Below are 21,544 nucleotides of genomic sequence, written 5' to 3' on the forward strand. Positions count from 1 at the left end.
GATGTGTAGGGGTGTATGGTGATGTATAGGGGTGTATGGTGATGTGTAGGGGTGTATGGTGATGTATAGTACTGTATGGTAATATATAGGGGTGTATGGTTATGTATGGAGGTGTATGGTGATGTATAGGGGTGTATGGTTATGTATGGAGGTGTATGGTGATGTATAGGGGTATATGGTGATGTATAGGGATGTATGTTGATGTGTAGGGGTGTATAATGATGTTGAGGGGTGTATGGTGATTTATAGTAGTGTATGGGAATGTATAGGAATGTATGGTGATGTATAAGGGTGTATGGTGATGTGTAGGAGTGTATGGTGATGTATAGTAGTGTATGGGAATGTATAGGAATGTATGGTGATGTATAGGGGTGTATGGTGATGTGTAGGGGTGTATGGTGGTGTATAGGGGTGTATGGTGATGTGTAGGGGTGTATGGTTATGTATGGGGGTGTATGGTGTTGTATAGGGGTATATGGTGTTGTATAGGGGTATATAGGGGTATATGGTGATGTATAGGGATGTATGGTGATGTGTAGGGGTGTATGGTGTTGTATGTGGGTATATGGTGTTGCATAGGGGTATATGGTGTTGCATAGGGGTATATAGGGGTATATGGTGTTGCATAGGGTTATATAGGGGTATATGGTGTTGTATAGGGGTATATAGGGGTATATGGTGTATAGGGGTATATAGGGGTATATGGTGTTGTATAGGGGTATATGGGGGTATATGATGATGTATAGGGTGTATGGTGATGTATAGGTGGTGTATGGTTATGTATGGGGGTATATGATGTTGTATAGGGGTATATGGGGGTATATGGTGTTGTATAGGGGTATATAGGGGTATATGGTGATGTATAGGTGGTGTATGGTTATGTAAGGGGGTGTATGGTGTTGTATGGGGGTATATGGTGTTGCATAGGGGTATATAGGGGTATATGGTGTTGCATAGGGGTATATAGGGGTATATGGTGTTGTATAGGGGTATATAGGGGTATATGGTGTTGTATATAATAATACTATATAATAAGATATAATAAGTATATTACGGTACATAATAATAATCATATATGAAGTACCTACCCATTTTTTGTATAAATCCGCTGACCTTTTACGATCGCTTCTTTCATTACCTGAAACCAATAATGGCCGGAGCGCAGTTTGAGTACGATGAAAAAGGCACAACTTTCTATTATTTTCTTATATCTTTCTATGGTATAGTTCTTGTTCCTGTAACCTATTATGTCTGGAATGTAACAAAATTACCAGGTGAGTTAAACCTCTCTCCAGTCGTACACAAAACAACAATAAATTCTTTTCGTCGTGAAAGTCAGCTGTATATTCCAATCGAGCGACTTCTCGCTTTTTTGGTATGATTTTTTGTCAAATCACTTTTCAGATGATAAGAAAAGAGCGGTTAAAATATGTAGATGTCCACCGTGCGTAGAGAAACGAGCGATATTGAGGAAAAAGGAGCCAAGATCAAAGAGTATTCGCTATTTGAGGTGAGCTAACTTTTATTGATCAGCCGTTAATTGATATCTGTGAAGAATGACGTGTAATTTTGTACGCTTACAATTTTAATGTTTTTAAACTTGCTGACTAAATTTTAGGGTTTCAACTTAAACTTAACCAAAATAGTGAGTCTTATTTAAGTGATATATACTAGTACCTACCCATGTGCTCGATATGTTTGACCATGTGGCTAGCTAAGTCATTTTCTATATTATAGCTTGTATCTTGTTGATTCTCAGATTCATTTTAGTAAAAAGTTTGAGATCCCGCTTTTAAGCTCAAACGAAGCTTTCAATAGTTGGAATGACGGGTAATTTATAAAGTATACTAGCTCTTAAACATTTTGTTATTTTAAACAGCTGTGGCCACAATCACAACTATTAAATATGACAAATAACAAATCACTGTACAGTTGCAACAATATTTCACGCTACATGATAATCAACTCGAAAAAGACCTTTTTACCGATATGGTGGCCACATTAAATTTATTAGATTTAAGGAGTATTATGGGATGCCCGGGGGGCACTTGGTAAGTATTTACGCACCCACAATCCCTGTGCTGTGCTGTGTTTTAAATGGCCTAGCACTGATACATGTACTTTTAATTCAGGCCACTGTTTTCTAATTTTGATACCAACATTCTTTTTCATTCAAGAACCTGTTCAATTTTTTAAGGCTTAATTGAACTTAATTCCAGTTAACAGTCTTATTTGTAGGGTACCTTATTCATTAAAGTCCAGCCTGAAGGTTCTTAATCCACTTGTTCTTCTTTGGAGATGTTTACAACAGTAGTGCAAATGTTGATATGATGCCTTTTTGTTCAGTCTTTCAGTTTTAGCTGTCCTTTGGGTTTTGTTTTTTGTTGGAGTGTACAAAATATCCCAGTTTGAAAAAGACTTCACTGAGTATGATCCTTATGCTGTATTAGAGTTAGATCGGGTAAGTGACCTCCCTTTTTAGAGTTCTGCCTTTATGTCCATAAACAAATAGCTTTACTGTAGTGTCAGCAATAAAATATAATAGTACAGTTGTATACTACCACCTAGCCTGGTTTTTATACAGTCAAGGTTTCTGGTGGTTACTCAGAGTGAGTAACTGTGGTTGACCTGGACTGCCTGAATTAGTCAGGCTAACTATCACCTGGTTAGTTTAATCAGTTGGGTACCAGAGTCTGTGGAGCAGTAAGCTAGGGCTTGATCCCGTGTTGGACTATTGACCAGGCCCCAGTTGTTCAAACCAAGGATAGTGCTACCCACCGGTTAAATCACTATCCAGCAAATACATGTAAGTATTAGGGAAACTAATTACATTATATGTTGGATAGAGATTTATCCAGTCGATAGCATTATAAAAAGTTTGAAAAGCTGGGGTCAGGGTTTGAAAACAACCGAGTAGACAGTGCTGCCTTTGCTGTAGTTCAATTTATGTTCAGTTTAGGTGCGTTCATTATTCAATCATAAAACAGTTATGCTAACTAAATTTGTCAAGAATAATATGATGTGAAGTACATAATGTACATTTTTGTCCTGGTGTAAATTTAATCATTCTGAGTTTGTTTTTATCTTAAATTAGAATTGATGTTTCTATAAATTTTTAAGCTTTCAAACAACATGTATAGTAAAGCTGCCTTCTTTCATCTTTTATGAGGATATTGATGTTCATGTTAATTTTTGTAGGGCGCAACTACAGCTGACATTCGTCGTCAGTATCGCCGACTAAGTATGAAGTACCATCCAGATAAGGAAACTGGTGATCCGCAAAAATTTATGAGAATAGCCAAAGCTTACGAGGCGTGAGTACCCTAATTTTGCTCTTATTTTATCCAACCACTGTTATATCTAAAATGTCCAACCTTTCGTTGACTAAGAGGTGTTTATTAAAAATTTTGGAACATAAACAGGACTTACTAACAGGGGGAGGTAAAATCAATGATACAGTGGAACCTCGATATAATGAACTTCTATATAACGAAGTCCTCGGTATAATGAATGATTTTCTTTGCCCCAGTAATAGTAAAACCTATGGAAAAGAACCTTGATATAATGAAAGCTCTTTATGGTGAACAAATTTTGCCAGTCCCTTGGCCCTTTGTTATATTGAGGTTCCATTATATGCACTATATTTACCAGCTCAGAGTGGTCGTGCAAGCCTATCAATCCCCCCTTGTACACTTATGTAATATTTGTCTTTGCCAATGGGCAAACACTTCTTTTATTTGGAGGAAGGGGAGGAACTTCTTATTATAGCATGAGTGTGTGATTTGTTATTCAAGAGAAAAATAGCATAAGATAGAGAATTTATTACCGTAAACTGCTGCTTATAACCCCTCCCCCCCCTTACCACTTGTCACTTGTACAGATGTATAAGCCTCTTTGCCCCCCCCCCTCCCCCCACGGAAGCCAGTTAGTATGCAGCTAATTTCATTGGTTCTCCATAACACGCAGCTCCATTGTTTTAGGGATAGAGTCATTGTTACATTTCTATGTCCATTGTTTTTACAGCCAAATACTGTGAGGCCTTGTAAAGGGCTGTGTGGCACCCCCAAGAAGCCTGTCTCTTGCTTGTATTGAAATGAGTTTGATTTAACATGATGTTTTGAAGCTTATAACTAAAAACCAATAAAAGCAAAACGCATTTGGATCAGCACTGCTATACTTGTAGCTTGTTTATGAAGTGCTTTTTTTTCTGGTTTTAATTAGCTCACTTGGATATGAGCCCCTTTGTTTATAAGGCCTCCTAAAACCCATTACAAATATGTACATCTGTAAGCCCAGGGCTTCTAAGGGGCAGTTTACGGGACATGTATGTGAACTTAGCAATTATGGGCTTCCTCTTAACATGCATTGTAGTTTCATGTACCTCACCTGGATTAATAATGCACCAAACCAAATTTTGGTTTTTCAAAAATCTTGCAGCAAATTTAAGTCAAGCGTCAATCTGTGTTTCAGTGCTTTTTTATTCAGCTACAAAAGTATTGACATAGATCAGTAATCATCGTTAATAAGCATGTCACATGTAAACTGTATTTCCCTCTCAGCTTAACAAATGAAGAATCAAGGAAAAACTGGGAAGAACATGGAAACCCTGATGGTCCAGGAGGTAGGACTGCTAACTGAACTGTCAAACTGTGTTGCCTTTCTTTGCTCCCAAGAGTGATTAAGACAAAATAAATTTACCAAATTGAATATAACTGCAACAATAGAGGTTGGCACAAATGTCTTGGAAATGAGAAGAGAAAAGTACATTCCACAGATTTCAAAAAATAATCTTTGTTGTTACGTAGATATGGTAATTAACCATGGCAAAGTTGTTTTAAGGATGATTAGTGGAAATCAAGGGTTAGTTTAATACCATGATGTCCCACATTTATGTTCTGTTTGCCGTTAACCAGTATTACGTCTTACTGGGCATTGAACAACTTTGGTTTGAGGTACAAACTCTCTCCCCATGACCCCTCTATTCTGCATAAATAGAACCCCCTTGTACCTTAAGGTACTAACTAGTTTTCTTCTAATGTCATTATAATTTCAGCAACCAGCTTTGGAATTGCTCTCCCTTCCTGGCTAGTAAGCAAGGAGAACTCAATGTGGGTGCGTAACATCATTTTGTTTTAATTAACTGATAATAAGCTACACTTTATTTAAACCTGCATATTATATTGCTGAATCCACCAGCAGGCGAGATGGAGCGAATCCTGCATTCTGGTCCAAGTTATTGACAAAGCTTGTTTGATGATTGAAGATGGCTGAATACTGACCTCCTTCTTTTTGGTGTATTTATTGACCTCGACTTTGTCTCCATCAATAAAAATGCAGAAAAAGGATTTGGCCAATATCCAGCCATCTTGACCTCAAGCTTGGTCAGTAATGCAAATTTATTGATTATTGTCACCATTTTGTGGATCAACTCATGTAATGGCTTGTGGATCAAGCAATTTCATCATTAAGAGGACAGACAGATCAGAGCTTGGTTAAGGATGATTGTGGCATAGACATACAGAACTAAATAATTTTTGCTTGAGTTAGCGCTAAATCAAGGACACTTTACTGGCAGCACTTAAGCTTCTGATGGCATCAGCTTTTTGTGTTTTGTCCATCAGTACCTTTACACATTTAAAGCATAAATTACAAACTATTTGGAAAAAAGTGATCTAATGTGGAAAGAAGGGGGAAGCATCAAGATGCACCATTGTTTACCTAAAAATAATTATTTTTTAAACACCGTGGTATCAGCATGACTTTAAACTGTAATATTCTCTGTATAGGTGCTGGGAGCATATGGCCTTGCATTTATGGTGATTCTTCCAGTTGCGGTGGTAAGATGTGCAGTTCTTTGTGAATGAAACTTTAAAAATATAATGCAAAGATGGGTAGAATATTAGTTTATACACAACTAGCCCAGCAGAGTCCAGGAAGCCAAGGGTTATAAATCTTTTTATTTTTTGCATAATCAAAGTGTCAGATGTCCCTTGTAACTTAAATACTAAGTGATACAGCCTCTAACATTAGTTAATGTACGTGGCTTAAAAATCCTAATTCTTTTCTTAATCCTGAACCTTTTGCTTTCATAGTGTCTCTTTCACACATAAGATAAAATTCAAGAAAATCATCAATTTTTTTTAAAAAAAATTTCTAGGATTCATGGCACAAAATGTAACCAACCATTTTAACAGATTTAATAAAACTCAGCCAATGTTATTTATGTATTTATTTAGCCTATGTTTTTTATATTATTTATTTATGTATGTGGTAAGTGTTATATGTAGTGGCAGAAGTATTTCAAAATAAAATAATTATAGATAAAGTAAATGTGGTGTTTAAACAATATCCAAATATCCCCAAACACTGTGCCCCTGCTGATGTAATTCAAGCTATTTTAATTCACATTTTCTTTTGAACTGAATTTGGAGGTCTCCCCCCTCCCCCTGGCTTGAAATGTCAAATTATAGTAGGTTACTAGTTACTACAGACGGATCCATATGTTAGAGATTATTGAAAATGCTTTATTTCTCTTTTTCGTGTCAGGGAACCTGGTGGTACAAGTCCATTCAGTACAGCTGTGAGCAGATTTTATTAGACACTACTCAACTTTACTACTACTTCTTTCACAAAACTCCAACTATGCAGACTAAGCGTAAGTACCCTCAGATTTGAAAGGTTTAGATAGCAGCAACAATTTATAGATGGCTGCATAAACATAGTAACTTTATTTAATTTACCAGACATGTTTCCATGGTACATCCATTGTCTTCTGTGTTACATACTGTGAAATCGCCATTGAATTTAAATTGCACGTGATGTTACACAGTTCATTACATTGCATTGGCAATATTGCGTACTAAAAAGTCTAAAATAGTGATGCTTAGCTACTTACAAGGATAGAGTCAGGTTTATGTGTTGCACCTGCTGGTTGAGGTTGGGTTTCTTCCATTTTATGAACATGGATTCCTTAAACTTTATTTGGTATTTAGTAGCTGCAGAGCCCAGGGTCTCAAAAAAGACTCTTAACTCTGCAGATGTCTAAAAACGTTTGAAGAGAATTAAAGTAAGTGCTTGTGCACTTGTGTGGAGAAATGTTGACTGGTTTCACCAACATTCCATTACTTTTAATAATTTTATGTTAATTTTGATGCAGCAAGGCTGTGCACCAGCAGCGCCCTGTTGTCCCTATGCTCAATTTCCACTGCTCCCTCAGACATTTCTGTTGTTTCCAAAGGTACCAGACTAATACAATCCATACAATCCACAGATATCTAATGTGGACACGTGGCTCTGTCCCTTTTAAAATCTGTAACAAAGACATTTCACTGTGTTATTTTTCTATCATACTCAAATTCATCAAATATGAATTTTAGGTGTTTTGATGATTCTTGCCGGATCCTTGGAATTTGAAAAAGGTCACAATAATGAAATCCAAGAGAGACCAAGCGATAATATAGAACTACCAGAGGTAAGTGGGCTGGTACAAGTGTACATATAATCAAGGTAGAGTACTACACACTAGGATGTCACAGCATTGTTTGGAAGAGTTTTACACTTATGTCCAGAAATGCATGCAATGGCGAAAATTGCGAAAATCACCAGGCAGCTGGTGATTCAAATTGGATGCCACTTGGAGAATGGCAATTTTGGCGAAAATGACAACGTTGGCAAAAATGGCAGAAATGGCACAAATGGTGTAAAATCGCCAGAGGGTTGGCGAGATGCAGAATGTGGCAAATATTCAAATTGGAGGCCAAAAGTGGCCCCTTGAATAGTGGTGTCCTTGGTGAAAATGGCAGAAATGGCAAAATGTCGCCAGAGGGCTGGAATTGACTGTAATATGGTTGTTTTGCTAAAATTTGTATAATAACAAGACTGCAAATGGTGGAAAATCATGGTAGGACATTTTAGAATTTCTGCAATTATTAAGTCATCACTTAAAAAAAAATAAAAGTCATCACTTTGGTGAGATCAAACAAAAAAATGCAGTCAGAAAAAGGTTATTGAATTTTATCTGCAGAGTGATATGATTAAGAATGATTAGGAAATATGGCTTGACTGTTATCTGACCAATGATGGGATTTTGTCTGTTTGACTGTTGGCCACTGTTATTGCAGTCATATAATAGTCTCTTTCAAGTCTTGAATTTTATATCTGACTGTAAAAGCTGTTTTGTCCATGTTTTTGTGTATGATTGTATATTTTACTTTTGTTTTTGTATGTATACAGTTGATGCGAGATTTACCTAACCTTGGTGATAAGAACAAGGAGCCACCACTGTGCTACCCATACAGTGTCAAGGCAAGAGCTCTTATCCATGCTCATCTTTCAAGGCTGGAGCTTCCAAGGCTTACCCTCAAATCAGGTCAGAAAACCCCGGGGGGCGGAGGACTCCCATAAGTGACGGGGATGCTTGTCGGAAAACTCAAATTAAACCCCCAAGGGAGACCAATGTGGGTGAGGCTTAAACTGACCCCTAAGGTAGATTTTTGTCTGTTAAGTGTTACAGAGGACATTTTTTGTAAATTTCTTTATGCACGGTACTAACCGATACCTGAATGGGCAAATATAGTGACTTTCCATCCCAAACACCCTGTCACTCACCAAAGTACACTCCGAGGTGAGATGACAAGGCATCCCTGTCACTTTTATGTGGGAATTTCCACCCCGGGTAATGGCTACTCCAGAGGGAAATAGTTTCCGATAATCTTAATCGCTCATCCCAAACAATCGTCATTGAGGGGACTATATCACGCTATCTGCTATCTTTTTAAAAAGTCAAAACGTTTTTCGCCTCAACTGAATTAAAAAAATAATGGTCTAGTTTTGTTAGTTAAGACCATATTAAGGCATTGAAACTGTTTCCTGTCGTCTGTTACAATGGATGGCAAGGATGGACCACTTTTTAACGCTATGCCCAAAAAAACACCAAAACGTTAATATGGCTAGTGCTTCTTGATAAAATTTGTATCAGTATGATACATGTATCTTGTTCATAATTCTACAGCAGTGCCGTAGCCAGACCAAACGGCCAACCGAGGCAGGCGGGAGTTGCTAGGGGGGTTCGGGGGCATGCCCCCCCCCCCGGGAAATTTTGAACTTTAGTCTCTCGGAAATGCGATTTGCAGCGTTTTCTGGGCCTTTCGGTAACTTTTTTTCGAGTTAATTTAAGTGGAATTTAAAAAGCAATAATCAGAAACAAGCTACATAATCTGGGTGACCGTTAACCTCGCCAATGGTTTTGATCAGTATTTGTTCAAAAAAAATTTGAGTTAACGTACGTAGCCCCTTGAGATCGATGATATGGTAATTTTTTCATAGTATATTGACTGAATTGCTGAATTCTTTGTAATATCATGATGCGTTAAAAATATCCGATGATCGCTTATGTAAAATAAAAATGATCGGCGAAATTCGTCAAAATTTTACCGAGGCGAGTGCCTCGGTTGGCCTCATACTAGCTGCGGCGCTGTACAGGAGCATTTTATGTGTGGCTAAAGGCACTAAGTAATGACTTCAGCACAGAATTGACTTAAAACAGCAATAGCCTCGTGTTATATGCTCTTGCCTCGTGACATACACTCTTTTTCTTGTATATAAGAATGTTTTTTTTCCCGCCCAGGCTGAATATTCTTATTTTTCTGCCGATTTATGGCTGAAAATATTCTTGCATTATTCTAGAATTAAAGCTTAGGACAGATACTGCTTATAAGTATTACATGTACCGTTCATCGAACTGTTATTAGCACTGAACATTTCACTCTAGTTAGTGCTGTGTTTTTTTTCTGTTTTGCTGGCTAGTTTTGCCGTTAGAGAAAGGAACAATTTTATCAATTAGGTTAAAAACAAACACAAAATTATATTCTTTTCAAAATCTCAGCCTCGAGTTTGTTCTTAAAATATTCTTAAAATTTCGCAAATTTCAGCCTCAATAGTCTTATAAAATATATATTCTTATAGAAAAAAAAAAGGAGTGGAGCTCCTTAAGCAGCTTTCTTACAGTCCAGCGTACATTGTTAGCAGTTATTAATACGCAACCTTGTTGCTTAACACTTGGGATTTAAACTTTTGACATTTAATAATATTTGTCATTTTATCCCTGCAGATCTTGATCTTATATTGTCAAAGAGTCCATATTTAATTCAGGAAATGGTCAGCTGTGTAGCACAACTTATAGCTATGGCTAAAGCAGGCAGAAGTAAGTCTCAGTTTGTAAATACACGCGAGCAAACCTGAAAACCACAAACTAATTACCGGTTTAGTTTTCTTGTGCCTTATTGGCTGTTTCCTCACAACACAATAACATTCCATAAATATTTTTGGTGTTCACGGTTTTGTGAGTTTCACAGTAAGGAACGGACCATTAGGAAACTTATGTGGGGGGGGGGGGGGCGAAGTACCAAAAAAAATATTCGCGCAAGGGAAAATTAAATGAAAAAAATTCATGCACGCCAATTAATCCTGAAAAATATTCATGCTAAGGCCTAAAAAAAATTCATACAAGGAATTTGATAACGAAAATAATTCCTGTGGCTCGAAAATTCCCCTCCCCCCCGTAACTTTTTTAATGGTCCGTCCCTAAATGTTTATTTCCGGTGAAGTCTCTAGGAGAAGCGCGCTAGAGACGAAGAAAACAGATTGTGCCATGTCTTTCTTTTGGGCTTGGCAATACTCTCATGGTACTCGATAGACCATAAAGTTCTAGACCAATGAGTCGGCGAGAAGTCACTAACCGCTATAGGGAAAAGAAGTGATGACGTCACAAAAACTAAATATGTGAAATTATAGGATTGATTGGCATAGAGAAAGAACAAAATGGAAAATGTCTACTTGCCAAAAATCAGCTTGTTGGTGCAAACAGGCCATTTGCATGGTAGTGTCATTTTACTATTACGACCAGAATCCTTCAGGGTATTGCTTTCTTGTGCAAATTAAGGCTTTTGTTATTTAAACCTCACTGGGATTACCAAATTAAATTAAATTAAATTTTTTTCTCTATTGGAAAATTGTTGATAACTCTTTGTTTGCTTTTAATTAGCCACGAACACACCCAGACTTGAGACCGTTGAAAATTGCATGCGTGTCAGTCAGATGATGGTACAGGGTTTATGGGATACCAAGTCACCCTTGTTACAGTTACCGCATCTTAATCAGGAAAATTTACGACACTTTACTACCAAAAAGGTATGTCTATTGATATTCATTTTCTTTCTCTCCTGATGATTTATCTGCATTCCCATACAGTTGTAGGTTTGTACTTTTTCAAGTTGTTGTAATTACCGGTGCCTTCTGACACCATACGTATCAACAGGAGTCTGTTTTTTAAATCTAGGGAGGTGAGGTCATTTTTAAAGTTACAGCAAATACGGGAAAAAATTCACTCCTACCCTGATCACTTTGTTAGATACAGCTGACCCGTGCATTACATCGCAAGTCTGCGCACATATCACGGCGCAAAAAAACATGGCGTTCTTTAACGGCTTACAGTATTAAACTTTCAATAGACCTTGATCACGCAGCTACCATTTTTTCATTAAAGAACAAAACAAAGCATTTTGCACGTTATACCTTGCAATCAAAAACTTGAGAACCAGTTTAGACGCGTAAAAACAAAGCTACGCTTTTACAATTTCTGCTGGTGAAAATTTTATAAAATTGACTCCAGATCTATGTTGTCTGTATGGCTGTAATAGTAGAATAATTTCAAGTTGTTTTTGTTGCCAACAGAGAAGTGTTCGTTCCATTCGACAACTGACGTCTATGAAAGACGAGGATAGGAGGTGAGTTTAATCAGCCATAAGTAATAAATTCTTGTTCATTCGAATTGGATCTCAACCCCTAAACTATAGCAACTGTCGGTCTGTTGAGGTGATGAGATTTACTTTAGATCTATTTTGGGGAAGTATTACACTTCTGCCTAGTCTAATAGATCTTAAGTAAATCTCACGACATGGCTCGTGTGAGTTTACTATACCATGATACCTTGGCCGTTGTGTAGAGAACACATGACTGTAAATGAATTTTGTGGTTCGAAAAAGTAAAGAGATTAGGGTGCGTTTTTTCACTTGAACAACAACAACAACAACAACCTCTATTTAATTGCTGACCCGCAAAGTAGCCGCAACACTAATCGAGGCGGGTCAGGCGCAGATAAAATATCAATTTACATTATTTACATATAGTATGAACTAAAGTTAACGAAGTCGTACGCGTCGCTTGTCAAGCGTGTTGTTGGTTTGTTTACTCTCTCGGGGCGTAAACAAACCGAATACGCACGCTACTAGAATCTACTAGTTTAATTGCAGGTTATGTGCTTCGTTTTAGATCTCTGTTAAGGAACCTAACTGGGGAGCAGTATGAAGATGTCATCAATGTTTGTTCCATGCTTCCCATTGTTGAAATGAAAGTCAAGCCACATGGTGAGTGGATCAATCTAGGTTTCCGGAAAACTACCCACCTACCCCTCCTCTAAGCCATCATTTTGCCATAAGTGAGAAGTAAGTGTTAATGCTAGCTTAGGCGGGGGTGGGAGGGGGGATAGCTGGGCAGTTTCCCAGAAAGCTAAATTGAACCGTGAGTTAATTTGGGGCGCTTTCCATTTGTCAGAACTGACCGGCCAGACCCTACCAGTAGTAACGAGAATTTCACTTTTAATCAAAACTATCCAGCCAGATCAGTCTAATCCTTAATAGTATGCATGAAAAAAATGGTTTTTCAAAACTCATGGAAAAAGCCGATTTCAATTTCAAACTGACTGGTCCGGCAATGGTCCGGTCGCCAGTTCTGACAAATGGAAAGCGCTCTTACACAGTAATGTAGCCCGTAAAAAAGAAAGATGACAAAAAATTGCCTTTTCGTCCCTTATTACGCTGCCGTTTTTTCGGTCGTGTGGCAACTCTGCTTCCGAAGGGCGCATTTTTGGACGTAAAAACGGTTAAGACTTCAGGTCAAAACGTTCTCGTGGGACAACTTATTCCCGTTTAGTTCTGCGTTATTTTTATACTTTCCAAATTTTTACAAAAATATTCGTGAACTTGCATAGAACGAAGATTATTGAATCATGGTAGGGTTTTGCCCTTTCTTAAATGTGCCGTTGTAAGTCTTTGCGTTTATTTTGTTGTGGTCATGTGAATTACAAAATGTGTATCTTTGGTTCGAACAAATGAATCTCTCTGAGACTCGTTGCGTATCTTTTTAACGGACAAATCAAAGGAAGCAAGACGAGAAAGACCGTAAAAAATACTTTGTTCAGGGCACATTGCCCTTCACTCTCCTAACAGGGTAGAATTTTTACACTTATATTTTTTTGTTTGTTTTTTTTTTTCTTACAGTCCTTGATGATGAAGATGAAGAAAGTGTTATTACAGCTGGTTCAATAGTAACAGTGTCTGTTATAGTCAAAAGGAGAAACCTAGCAGTGAGTTTGTTACATGCTGTGTATTGATCTTGTGCTGTTTATCCCACTTTCGCATTAACCATTATACACCTTGTTGACGACTCCCCCCCCCCTCCCCCTCCATCCTTTGTTTTGCATGATAATTGTGTTTAATTTCATCTGAGTATTACAGCCGTCCCTAGAGAAATCGAAAGCGATGCTTATGCACAAACTTGGGGGGTAAACTAGCTGTGTCTTTTGTGGGAAAAGGAGAAAATGTTGAATTTAGTCTGTATCCCCTCAGCGAACCTGTAAACAATATGAGCTCGCTCTTATGGGAATATTCTGTTTATCTATTGAGTCCCCGGTGGGCCATATTTACATTCTTGCTGTGACTGGCGTGCTTAAGCTTCACATATAGATACTTTCAATGATATTTCAGTCCGCGTTAGCCTCAGTGTAAGTTTGTCGCGTTAGGCTTACTTAGGCGAGTCCAAAATGTTGTTCCGACTTCATCTTTCAAGTTGAAAGCCTTACTGAATGATGTTGGATTAGTTTTGAAGGAGACGAAACTTTTAGCCCCGTTCAAACGAGCATGGTACCATTAAAAAATTTGGTGGACGATGTTTGGCCAACATGTTAACCTGCGCGGAGCGAGCCTTCCATTTTGCATCCTCGGAGACCCAGGGGCAGATAGTGGGGGCGAGGGAAAGTCTAAACGGCGGAAAAATATGGCACGAAGAAAAGTAAAGAACGGCGAGAAGAGCCCCTGGGGACAATGTCTTACCAGACCAGTTCCAAACGGTCGCCGCCGTTCTGACTTCTGATTGGTTCCAGAAAACTTTTGTGTTTTTCTGTCCAATCAGAAGGCAGAACGGCGGCGACCGTTTGGAACTGGTCTGGTAAGACATTGTCCCCAGGGGCTCTTCTCGCCGTTCTTTACTTTTCTTCGTGCCATATTTTTCCGCCGTTTAGACTTTCCCTCGCCCCCACTATCTGCCCCTGGGTCTCCGAGGATGTCCATTTCGGGGTACATCGAGAAAGGCCACGCGTGAGCGGCCGGCAAAACGAGACGCGAGAGCCCCCTATGCATTGTGGGACTCAACATAGCGGAAATGGTGAACGAGAGTGGAGAGGGAGAAAGACCGAGATCTCGACTTTGACGTGAAAATTCTAGAAATTTCTTCAAGTTTTCTCAACATTTATTTTACGAATATTGTCTCTCCAGTTAACTACAGCGAGGATTCAAAGATTTTAAAAAGCCCTCTTTCCTTCTTTTTATCTTAAACAGGATTTCTTTGAGCAAGAAGCAGCTGACGAAACGAGTAGTGCCCCACTGGTGGAAAGTGCTCAAAATGATGCTTTGGATCCCAAGGTACGAATAATGATGTTGATGAAATAATAGTAGAAGTGGTAGGAAAAGCAGTGTTAATGACGTGTTTATTATTATTATTACCTTCGAAATGTCGTAACAGTATGCCATAATCTTAATGCAATGCGTACAACAAAGCTCTACTCCGGCACATGAGCCCGTTTAAAGCGTTCACATTTTGCGTTACGCATGACTTTATGGTTCCGTGGAAATCCGGGACTTTTAGGATAGCTTATGACATAAACATTCGTGGATGGTCCTTGCGGTCTTAGGTCTAGTTATCTTGGATCTCTCGTTCAATAGACCGTTCCCACATTCCTGTGAACAGAAGAACACAGTCGAAGCCGGAGGTGACAAAATACAGTGATTTGTAATTCCTCCCTCTCAAGCCTAGATTTCGTTTCATGGTATGTGCTCACTGTCTAAGACGGCCACCTCGCTAGAACGGACACCCAACAGTTGTTTCCTGCATTTCGGGGCAGGGTTAGCTCATTCGCTGGAGCGCAGAAGACCCGTAGTTCTGTTTGTAATTTTGCTTATTTTCTATTTTGCAGGGTTCACCTCAGCCAGGTGCACAGAAAGTTTGGCAGAAAAACAAGAAGAAGGGCAAAAAAGCCAAGCCTCAAAAACAACAGCCCAAGAAAAAACCTGTTAAACAACAACCCAAGAAAAAGAACCCACAGGACGAAAAAGAGGTGAGTGGTTTGGACAGCTGGCCTTAATTTGAAGTCTTTTTTACATTGTTTTTCATTAATTTGAAGGGGCTATGACATGCTGAGCTGCAATTGTAGCTAAGCATTCTCAGTCATCTCTTATCATACTTGGAACTCTGAGGGCATGTTTACATTTCAACATGAGTCAGGAGGTTTGCATCAGTTACTGAAATCATAAAATATGTCGAAAAGCTACTACTATTCGCCTGTTTAGTATTTCCTACAACCTTACGTCAAACGGTATTCAAGTTCCAAGCAGGTTCTTTTGACGAACTAAGTTTTTTCCCACGAGCTGGAGTGCTGTGTTTAGTCAAGTGTGATGAAGGTTCTGTGTTTACAAGTTGGCGGAAGCCGTAAGATATCTGAAGTTCAAGTGAGAGTTTGTTATTATTGGCAGAGGCTGTTTAGTTTTACTTAAGTTCAAGTCACGTTTGTGTTGGCGGATGCTGTGTTTTAAAGCTCTTTGGTATTAAAATTCCTTGTGTTAATCCGACATCCCTGCGAGATGATACAGCTATTTTGAGAAAGGTTGTCGGATAAAGTACACGCGACAACCCCGAAAGGTATTGTGGGTTGTTTTTTGAGTACACTGTTTTTCAAGGAAAGTTGAAAGAATGGCAGGAGAGGCTATGGACATATGTCTGTGAGTGCTAAAGGAAAGCAACAAAAGTAGGTTCGACAGCTACAGTGTCAGGAACAGTGTATTGATCATATCCCATATTACCTTTCGGGATTGTCGTGTGCACATTTTTTCGACAACCTTTCTTGAAATAGCTCTATTCAGTGAAGAATTATCCTCGAAACATTCGAACTCGTAACCTTGACTTTTAGCCAATTCCGTGCTCAACCTAATTAACTCCTTACCATGCCTTACATATCTTTAATCAGTACATGAGACTGCTATTCTGTTTTTGAAGCCTGATGTGACTTAGAAAAATAGAGAATTCTTTTTTCACTGTTTGTTTTGTTAGACGTTTTATTCACCGCCAGTAACCTCATGTGTGACTTAAATCTAAACGTTTATACCCAAGTCAAATTTAGAGGGATTCGTATGGAGTCATCAGAGCTTCACTGGGCTAATATCTCAGAGACAATTTGTCCCGAAATGCTAATTTTTGGCAAGTAGGCCTCTTGGATGTTTTTCTGTTTTCAGAATATCCTGACAAATCCCATATTCACAAATTAACACCTTAATCTTACCATATTTCATTTCTTACTATTCCTCCGCATTTACAATTAATCAGTTCCACAACCACTACGCCGAAGTGTACGCTCCTCATCGTCTTGTCTGTTTTTATTCTCTTCCAATAAAACTCATAAACTCATTTTCGCAAGAAAGGTTTTGCACTTAGCCTCGTCTTGAAAGTTAGAGTTTCTGGAACTCGGAAATGGACTATTCATGTTTTCAAATTTTTATTTATTTTTTTCCCAGAAAACCACCGAAGAGAAGGAAGATTCAAGTGGAAAGAAGAACAAAAACAAAACGGACAAAAGAAAAACGGAACAAGGGGACGATGAGAACAAGGACGCAGAGGAATATGAAGATGGCGAGGCGGAGAAGGAAACGCCAGAGACTGAGGAAGATGAAGAAGAGGATGAAACAGATGACAAAATAGAAGAAATGAAAAAACCAAAAAGAAAAGCTGCTGAAGAGGACGAGTCAGATTTGGATAGCAGTAGGTGTGTCAAGTCATCTCTTTTAATGAAAAGCACTTGGCGGTCGTGTCTGTAGAAGCGATTAGCGATAAAAAGGGCGGGGTTCTACTAGCCATTTTAGCTTGACTAACATTCTACTTTGTTTGGACTTTCACCGTAGAGAGCAGGGGAGTCTACTGTAGGTCGTGTTAGACAATAAACATTGATTACCATCATCTGTTTCTTCTCTTGGTCAGCGAGAGATCTGGGGAAAATGTCAACGGGGACTGGTACTCGGCCCCTCGCTGTTAATGAACAATAGGACAATTGCACGATGACGTCATTTTACCACAAGTGCGGTACCAGAATCCATCAGTCTGCTGTTTTCGTGTGCAAGTTAGGGCTATTAATGTTTAAACCTTAGCGGCATTGATAAATTTGAAAAAAGCAGTTAATTCTCAAACTGGTAGTTGTAGTCAAATGTCGTCATCGTGAAAATGGCCTATTAAGGTTTGTTTTTGCAATCTGGTACTGCATGTCTTCAAATATGACACACTTGATGGCCCACTTGAAAAGTGAGTTGGTGTGATGAAATACTGTATAGCTGATGGTAACTGGACTGACAAAATGAGTTGTTTGGATGAAAAAATTTTGACTGGCAATAACTCGTGTAATTCTAAGGTTCTCCAGTTATCAGAGTAAACGTAAACCAAATCTCTTACTGTTGTTTCGATAGCCTTGGCGAAGACGAAGACAGTGATGCTCCATTAGATGCTAGTACTCGGGATTCCGAAGATGAAGCCGAGTGGGACCGATTACAAGCCGACGTTAAAAGTCGGGATGCTGTCCTAGATCCCAAATCTAAAGAAAGTCATATTGTCCATGCGCCGTATTTCCCAGAGGTAACGACAAACTTTTAAACATTTCTTTTTTATTAGGTGCATGTCGATAAACTTGCTTGGAATTCTGTCATTTGTAAACGTAAGTGTGATCACCCTCTTTTGGGTTAAGGTGGATTTCTCAACTTTCACGTTTACGCATGGCCTTTCATACATTGCCTCTATTTAATTTACGCGCGTAAATTTTATGTCCGTTCGCACGGAAAAATTACGTCACAGTGAAAATCAACTGTTAAACTTCCTTGTCCGGCTATAGGGAGGAGAAGTTACTACGTCACGTTGCCATGGTAGCAAAGTTTCTGGATCTCAACAAACCGAGGTCCTGCAAATATGGCAGACAAAAAGAAAACGAAAAAATTGAGATTCATGACTTTCCTTTGCATGATTGCACTCTGGAACAAAGCAGTAGTCCATGCTTATCTTCCATCGTTCGACAATGGAAATAGCCGTCTCTGTCAAGAACGATTGTTGAGATCCGGAAATTTTGCTACCATAGTAACATGACATCGTGCTTCTCCTCTCAATTCGGTAGTATGAGAGCCATTTCGCAGTACTCACTTCACTTCGGCTGCAATTAGTTACAAGAGATTTTTCGCATTCGTAACGAATCCGGAACATTTTAGTACCCGATTCGTTTTTTTTTAGCTCAGGTTCTTGAATTCGAAATAAGAATGTCCTTGTCTGGTCGCGTCGCGTGTCCAGAGACTTTTAATACGGAATCTGATGTAGTGGGCACTTTGCGTCCGAATAAAAGTTCTTGGGTTTGAGCAAACTTTTGCGACCCCCGAAAAATCCGGGAACATTAAAGAATCCGGGAAATCTTCCTTTAAGCTTTAGTCGTCTTAGGTGGTGGTAAGCAGGTTAGTACGAAAGAATTCTTATTTCGTGTTCAGATTATTAATCGTTTTTATTGTTCGTTTTTCTACAGGAGAAGCAAGAATGGTGGTGGATTTACGTAACCGACCGCAGGAAAACCGAGCTTATAACTCCGCCTCAACAAATTTTTAACCTTAAAGACGAAGAAAAGGTAAAGTTCTTGTTTGATATTCTTGTCCGGTCAAAACCGTGACTTGCTTAATTTCTGTTCAATTTTTGAAAGGCATGATAGACCGACCCTACATTCCTTTGAACAAAGGCACCAGCTCGAGGCTTGCTGACAATTTTGACCGCTGGGACTCTAGCAACCAGCCACTAAGGGCCTAAATAGAGGGTGGCCGCTTAATAGAAGTTGAAGTGACTGTATTTCCTCACCCGGTAATGTTTGAATTATATTGTCTGCTTTCATTAAAGGTTGATCTGAAGTTTCAAGCTCCCTACAAAGCTAAAACTTATCATTACACCGTGACGTTACGATCAGATTCCTATCTGGACCTAGACGTTCATCAAAATTTTAACGTAAGTAAAGCACCAAAGAGCGCGTAAAGAGGCAGTGATATTTTGATTATAACCGAAACTCTCAAATGTAATGTAAAGTATTCTTTACACTTCCGGTTTCATCTTATGACTAGACTAACCCTCCCCTCTCCTTTAAGCTCCCCCCCCCTCCCTCTCAAAAAAGCCCCCTCCCTCTAGGGTAGCATCGTGTCTTGGTCATTTCGCTACTGAATCAGTTCGAGGCGTTCAGGTTGTGGAGTGCGGCGTGAAGTCATAGATCAAGAAAATATAATGTCAACCGCCAAACCCCCCCATCGTCGCTGCTTTTCCTGCTCACATCTGTTTGATCTGAACGCTTGGAACAGGCTGATGTATGATTTTAGGTAACGCAAGACTACCATTATTTGTTTATTACAGATTGACGTTGAAGAAGCAAAAGAAGTCGAAACCAAGCAATGGGACTTTGATTCAGATGAGGAGGACAAAGATGGCTTAGATGAGAGTGGAGAAAGCGAGGAAGAAGAATACAGCGACTAATAAAGATACTGATGTTTCTTCCTCTCTATGATCCAGTCCTTCAGGTGACGACGGCTAAGATAGAACTGAAGAAGGCGAAAAGGAAGAGTGTAATGACTAAAGAAAATATTGTGGACCTTTTCCATTCTGACCGTCTTCCTCGTTAGACTTCTACCCTTCCTATCATTCTTTGCGGCAAAAAGATGACACGTACAAACGGTGAAACAGAACTCGCAGTCAGGCGAGTAAAAAGTTATCTTGTTTCTTCCGCTGTTTTACTTGCTCTTGTCTGCTATAAGCGTTTCTCGAAATCCGCTTACTTTTTAAAGGTGATCTTTTGAGAAGATGGTATAATCGTGAATTGAAGTAAAGCTTCTAAAATGATATTTCTTCTCCCCCTATCAGTCTTAGAAGCGATGTACGTGTTACTTGAAAGGTGAAAGTATGCTTTTGGACGTCAGTGATCCTGATTTTCGTTAAAATAAAAAGAGAAGACATCAATTAACCTTCTAAGTCCCAAGACTGAAAATCATCGCTTTTCTCCTAACATCGTCGAGCACATCATCAAGGAAAAAAAATTTTGAGTCACAATTAATAAAATGATCACCAAAGGAAAAATGCTTTGATCTTTTATCGAATTCCCTGAACTATTTCTTTAAGGAAGTGTATGGAATTTGTTCAGAGACTGAATTTAAAAGGACGTTAAGTTAAGAGTGGAACATACGGTCGAAGTACCGGTAGTTTTGTTTTAGCTGTGCCGTGTTTTCAATGAGCCATTTCAGCCACTGGATCCGGTTCTTTCAACTGCGATTTCGCTGAGACAGGATTAGTTTCAGTTTTTAATGAATCGTTCATCGTTTATTGAGAGTTCTCGTCTTAATGTACATTAAAGGGGTTATGTCACGTGCATGTTGCTGTTTTAGGTCAGTTCTATGTTGAAGTCATTATACCTTCACCCATATATAAACTGTTCCTGTAGAGTTATGAAGAAGTTAGCAAATAAATTTCATCAACGAGTACTAACCATAATTATAGTTTTAGTGATTTTTGAAGGCACAGCATTAAAACTTGAAAAAGTTGCCCAACTTTTTCTCGTTTTAATCCATGTCCATCCTTGTTATCCCTAGCAACAAACGACAGGAAACAGTTTCAATGCCTAAATAAAGCATTAAATAACAAATCTGGACCATTATTATTATTTTTTTAATTCAACTGATGCAAAGACAAGTTTTAGCTTTTTGAAAAATACAAATGGCTTGACGTAGCCCCTAGTTTTAGGCGGCTTTCACATGGTGTTTAGATAGATGGGCTTGCAGTCATGAGAGACAGTATCGATGGCTGCGATCCAGAACTTGAATTAGCGACATCTCTTTGGATTTAAACAGCTGTCTCATCAAGATGTCGGTTGGGAATACGACTGGGCCCGAAGGAGCGAGCTTCACACCAGTGTACAACCATTTCACTTTGAACCAAAGCTGGAACGAAGTTAGCCAATTACCATAGTTCAAAATGTAAGAAGAGTTAATCCACAAAGAGTTACCCACTAATGGTCGTTTGAATCTTATTACACGTTCCTAGCTCTGCGACAGAACCGCTCCTAGCACCCGTCTAAGGAAGAAAATTTGTTCAATGTTAACCCCCCCTTCCCCTTCCCCCC

General features: G+C 38.9%; 1 protein-coding gene across 1 annotated transcript; it reads left to right on the top strand.

Moving 5' to 3' along the window:
* Nucleotides 1-1,143: 1,143 nt before the first annotated feature.
* On the top strand, nucleotides 1,144-20,794 carry LOC140952508 (translocation protein SEC63 homolog). The gene is made up of 22 exons (XM_073401932.1): nucleotides 1,144-1,274; nucleotides 1,405-1,510; nucleotides 2,347-2,461; nucleotides 3,199-3,314; nucleotides 4,560-4,621; nucleotides 5,054-5,112; nucleotides 5,787-5,837; nucleotides 6,547-6,655; nucleotides 7,377-7,471; nucleotides 8,233-8,368; nucleotides 10,109-10,201; nucleotides 11,042-11,187; nucleotides 11,731-11,783; nucleotides 12,328-12,422; nucleotides 13,335-13,420; nucleotides 14,670-14,753; nucleotides 15,305-15,445; nucleotides 16,896-17,143; nucleotides 17,835-18,000; nucleotides 18,926-19,024; nucleotides 19,288-19,392; nucleotides 19,789-20,794. Exons 1-22 carry the CDS (start codon nucleotides 1,151-1,153, stop codon nucleotides 19,906-19,908), a joined length of 2,409 nt encoding a protein of 802 aa, XP_073258033.1. The 5' UTR covers nucleotides 1,144-1,150; the 3' UTR covers nucleotides 19,909-20,794.
* The last annotated feature ends 750 nt before the right edge of the window (nucleotides 20,795-21,544 follow it).

The sequence above is a fragment of the Porites lutea genome, chromosome 1 (assembly GCF_958299795.1).
Source record: "Porites lutea chromosome 1, jaPorLute2.1, whole genome shotgun sequence".
Taxonomy (NCBI): domain Eukaryota; kingdom Metazoa; phylum Cnidaria; class Anthozoa; order Scleractinia; family Poritidae; genus Porites; species Porites lutea.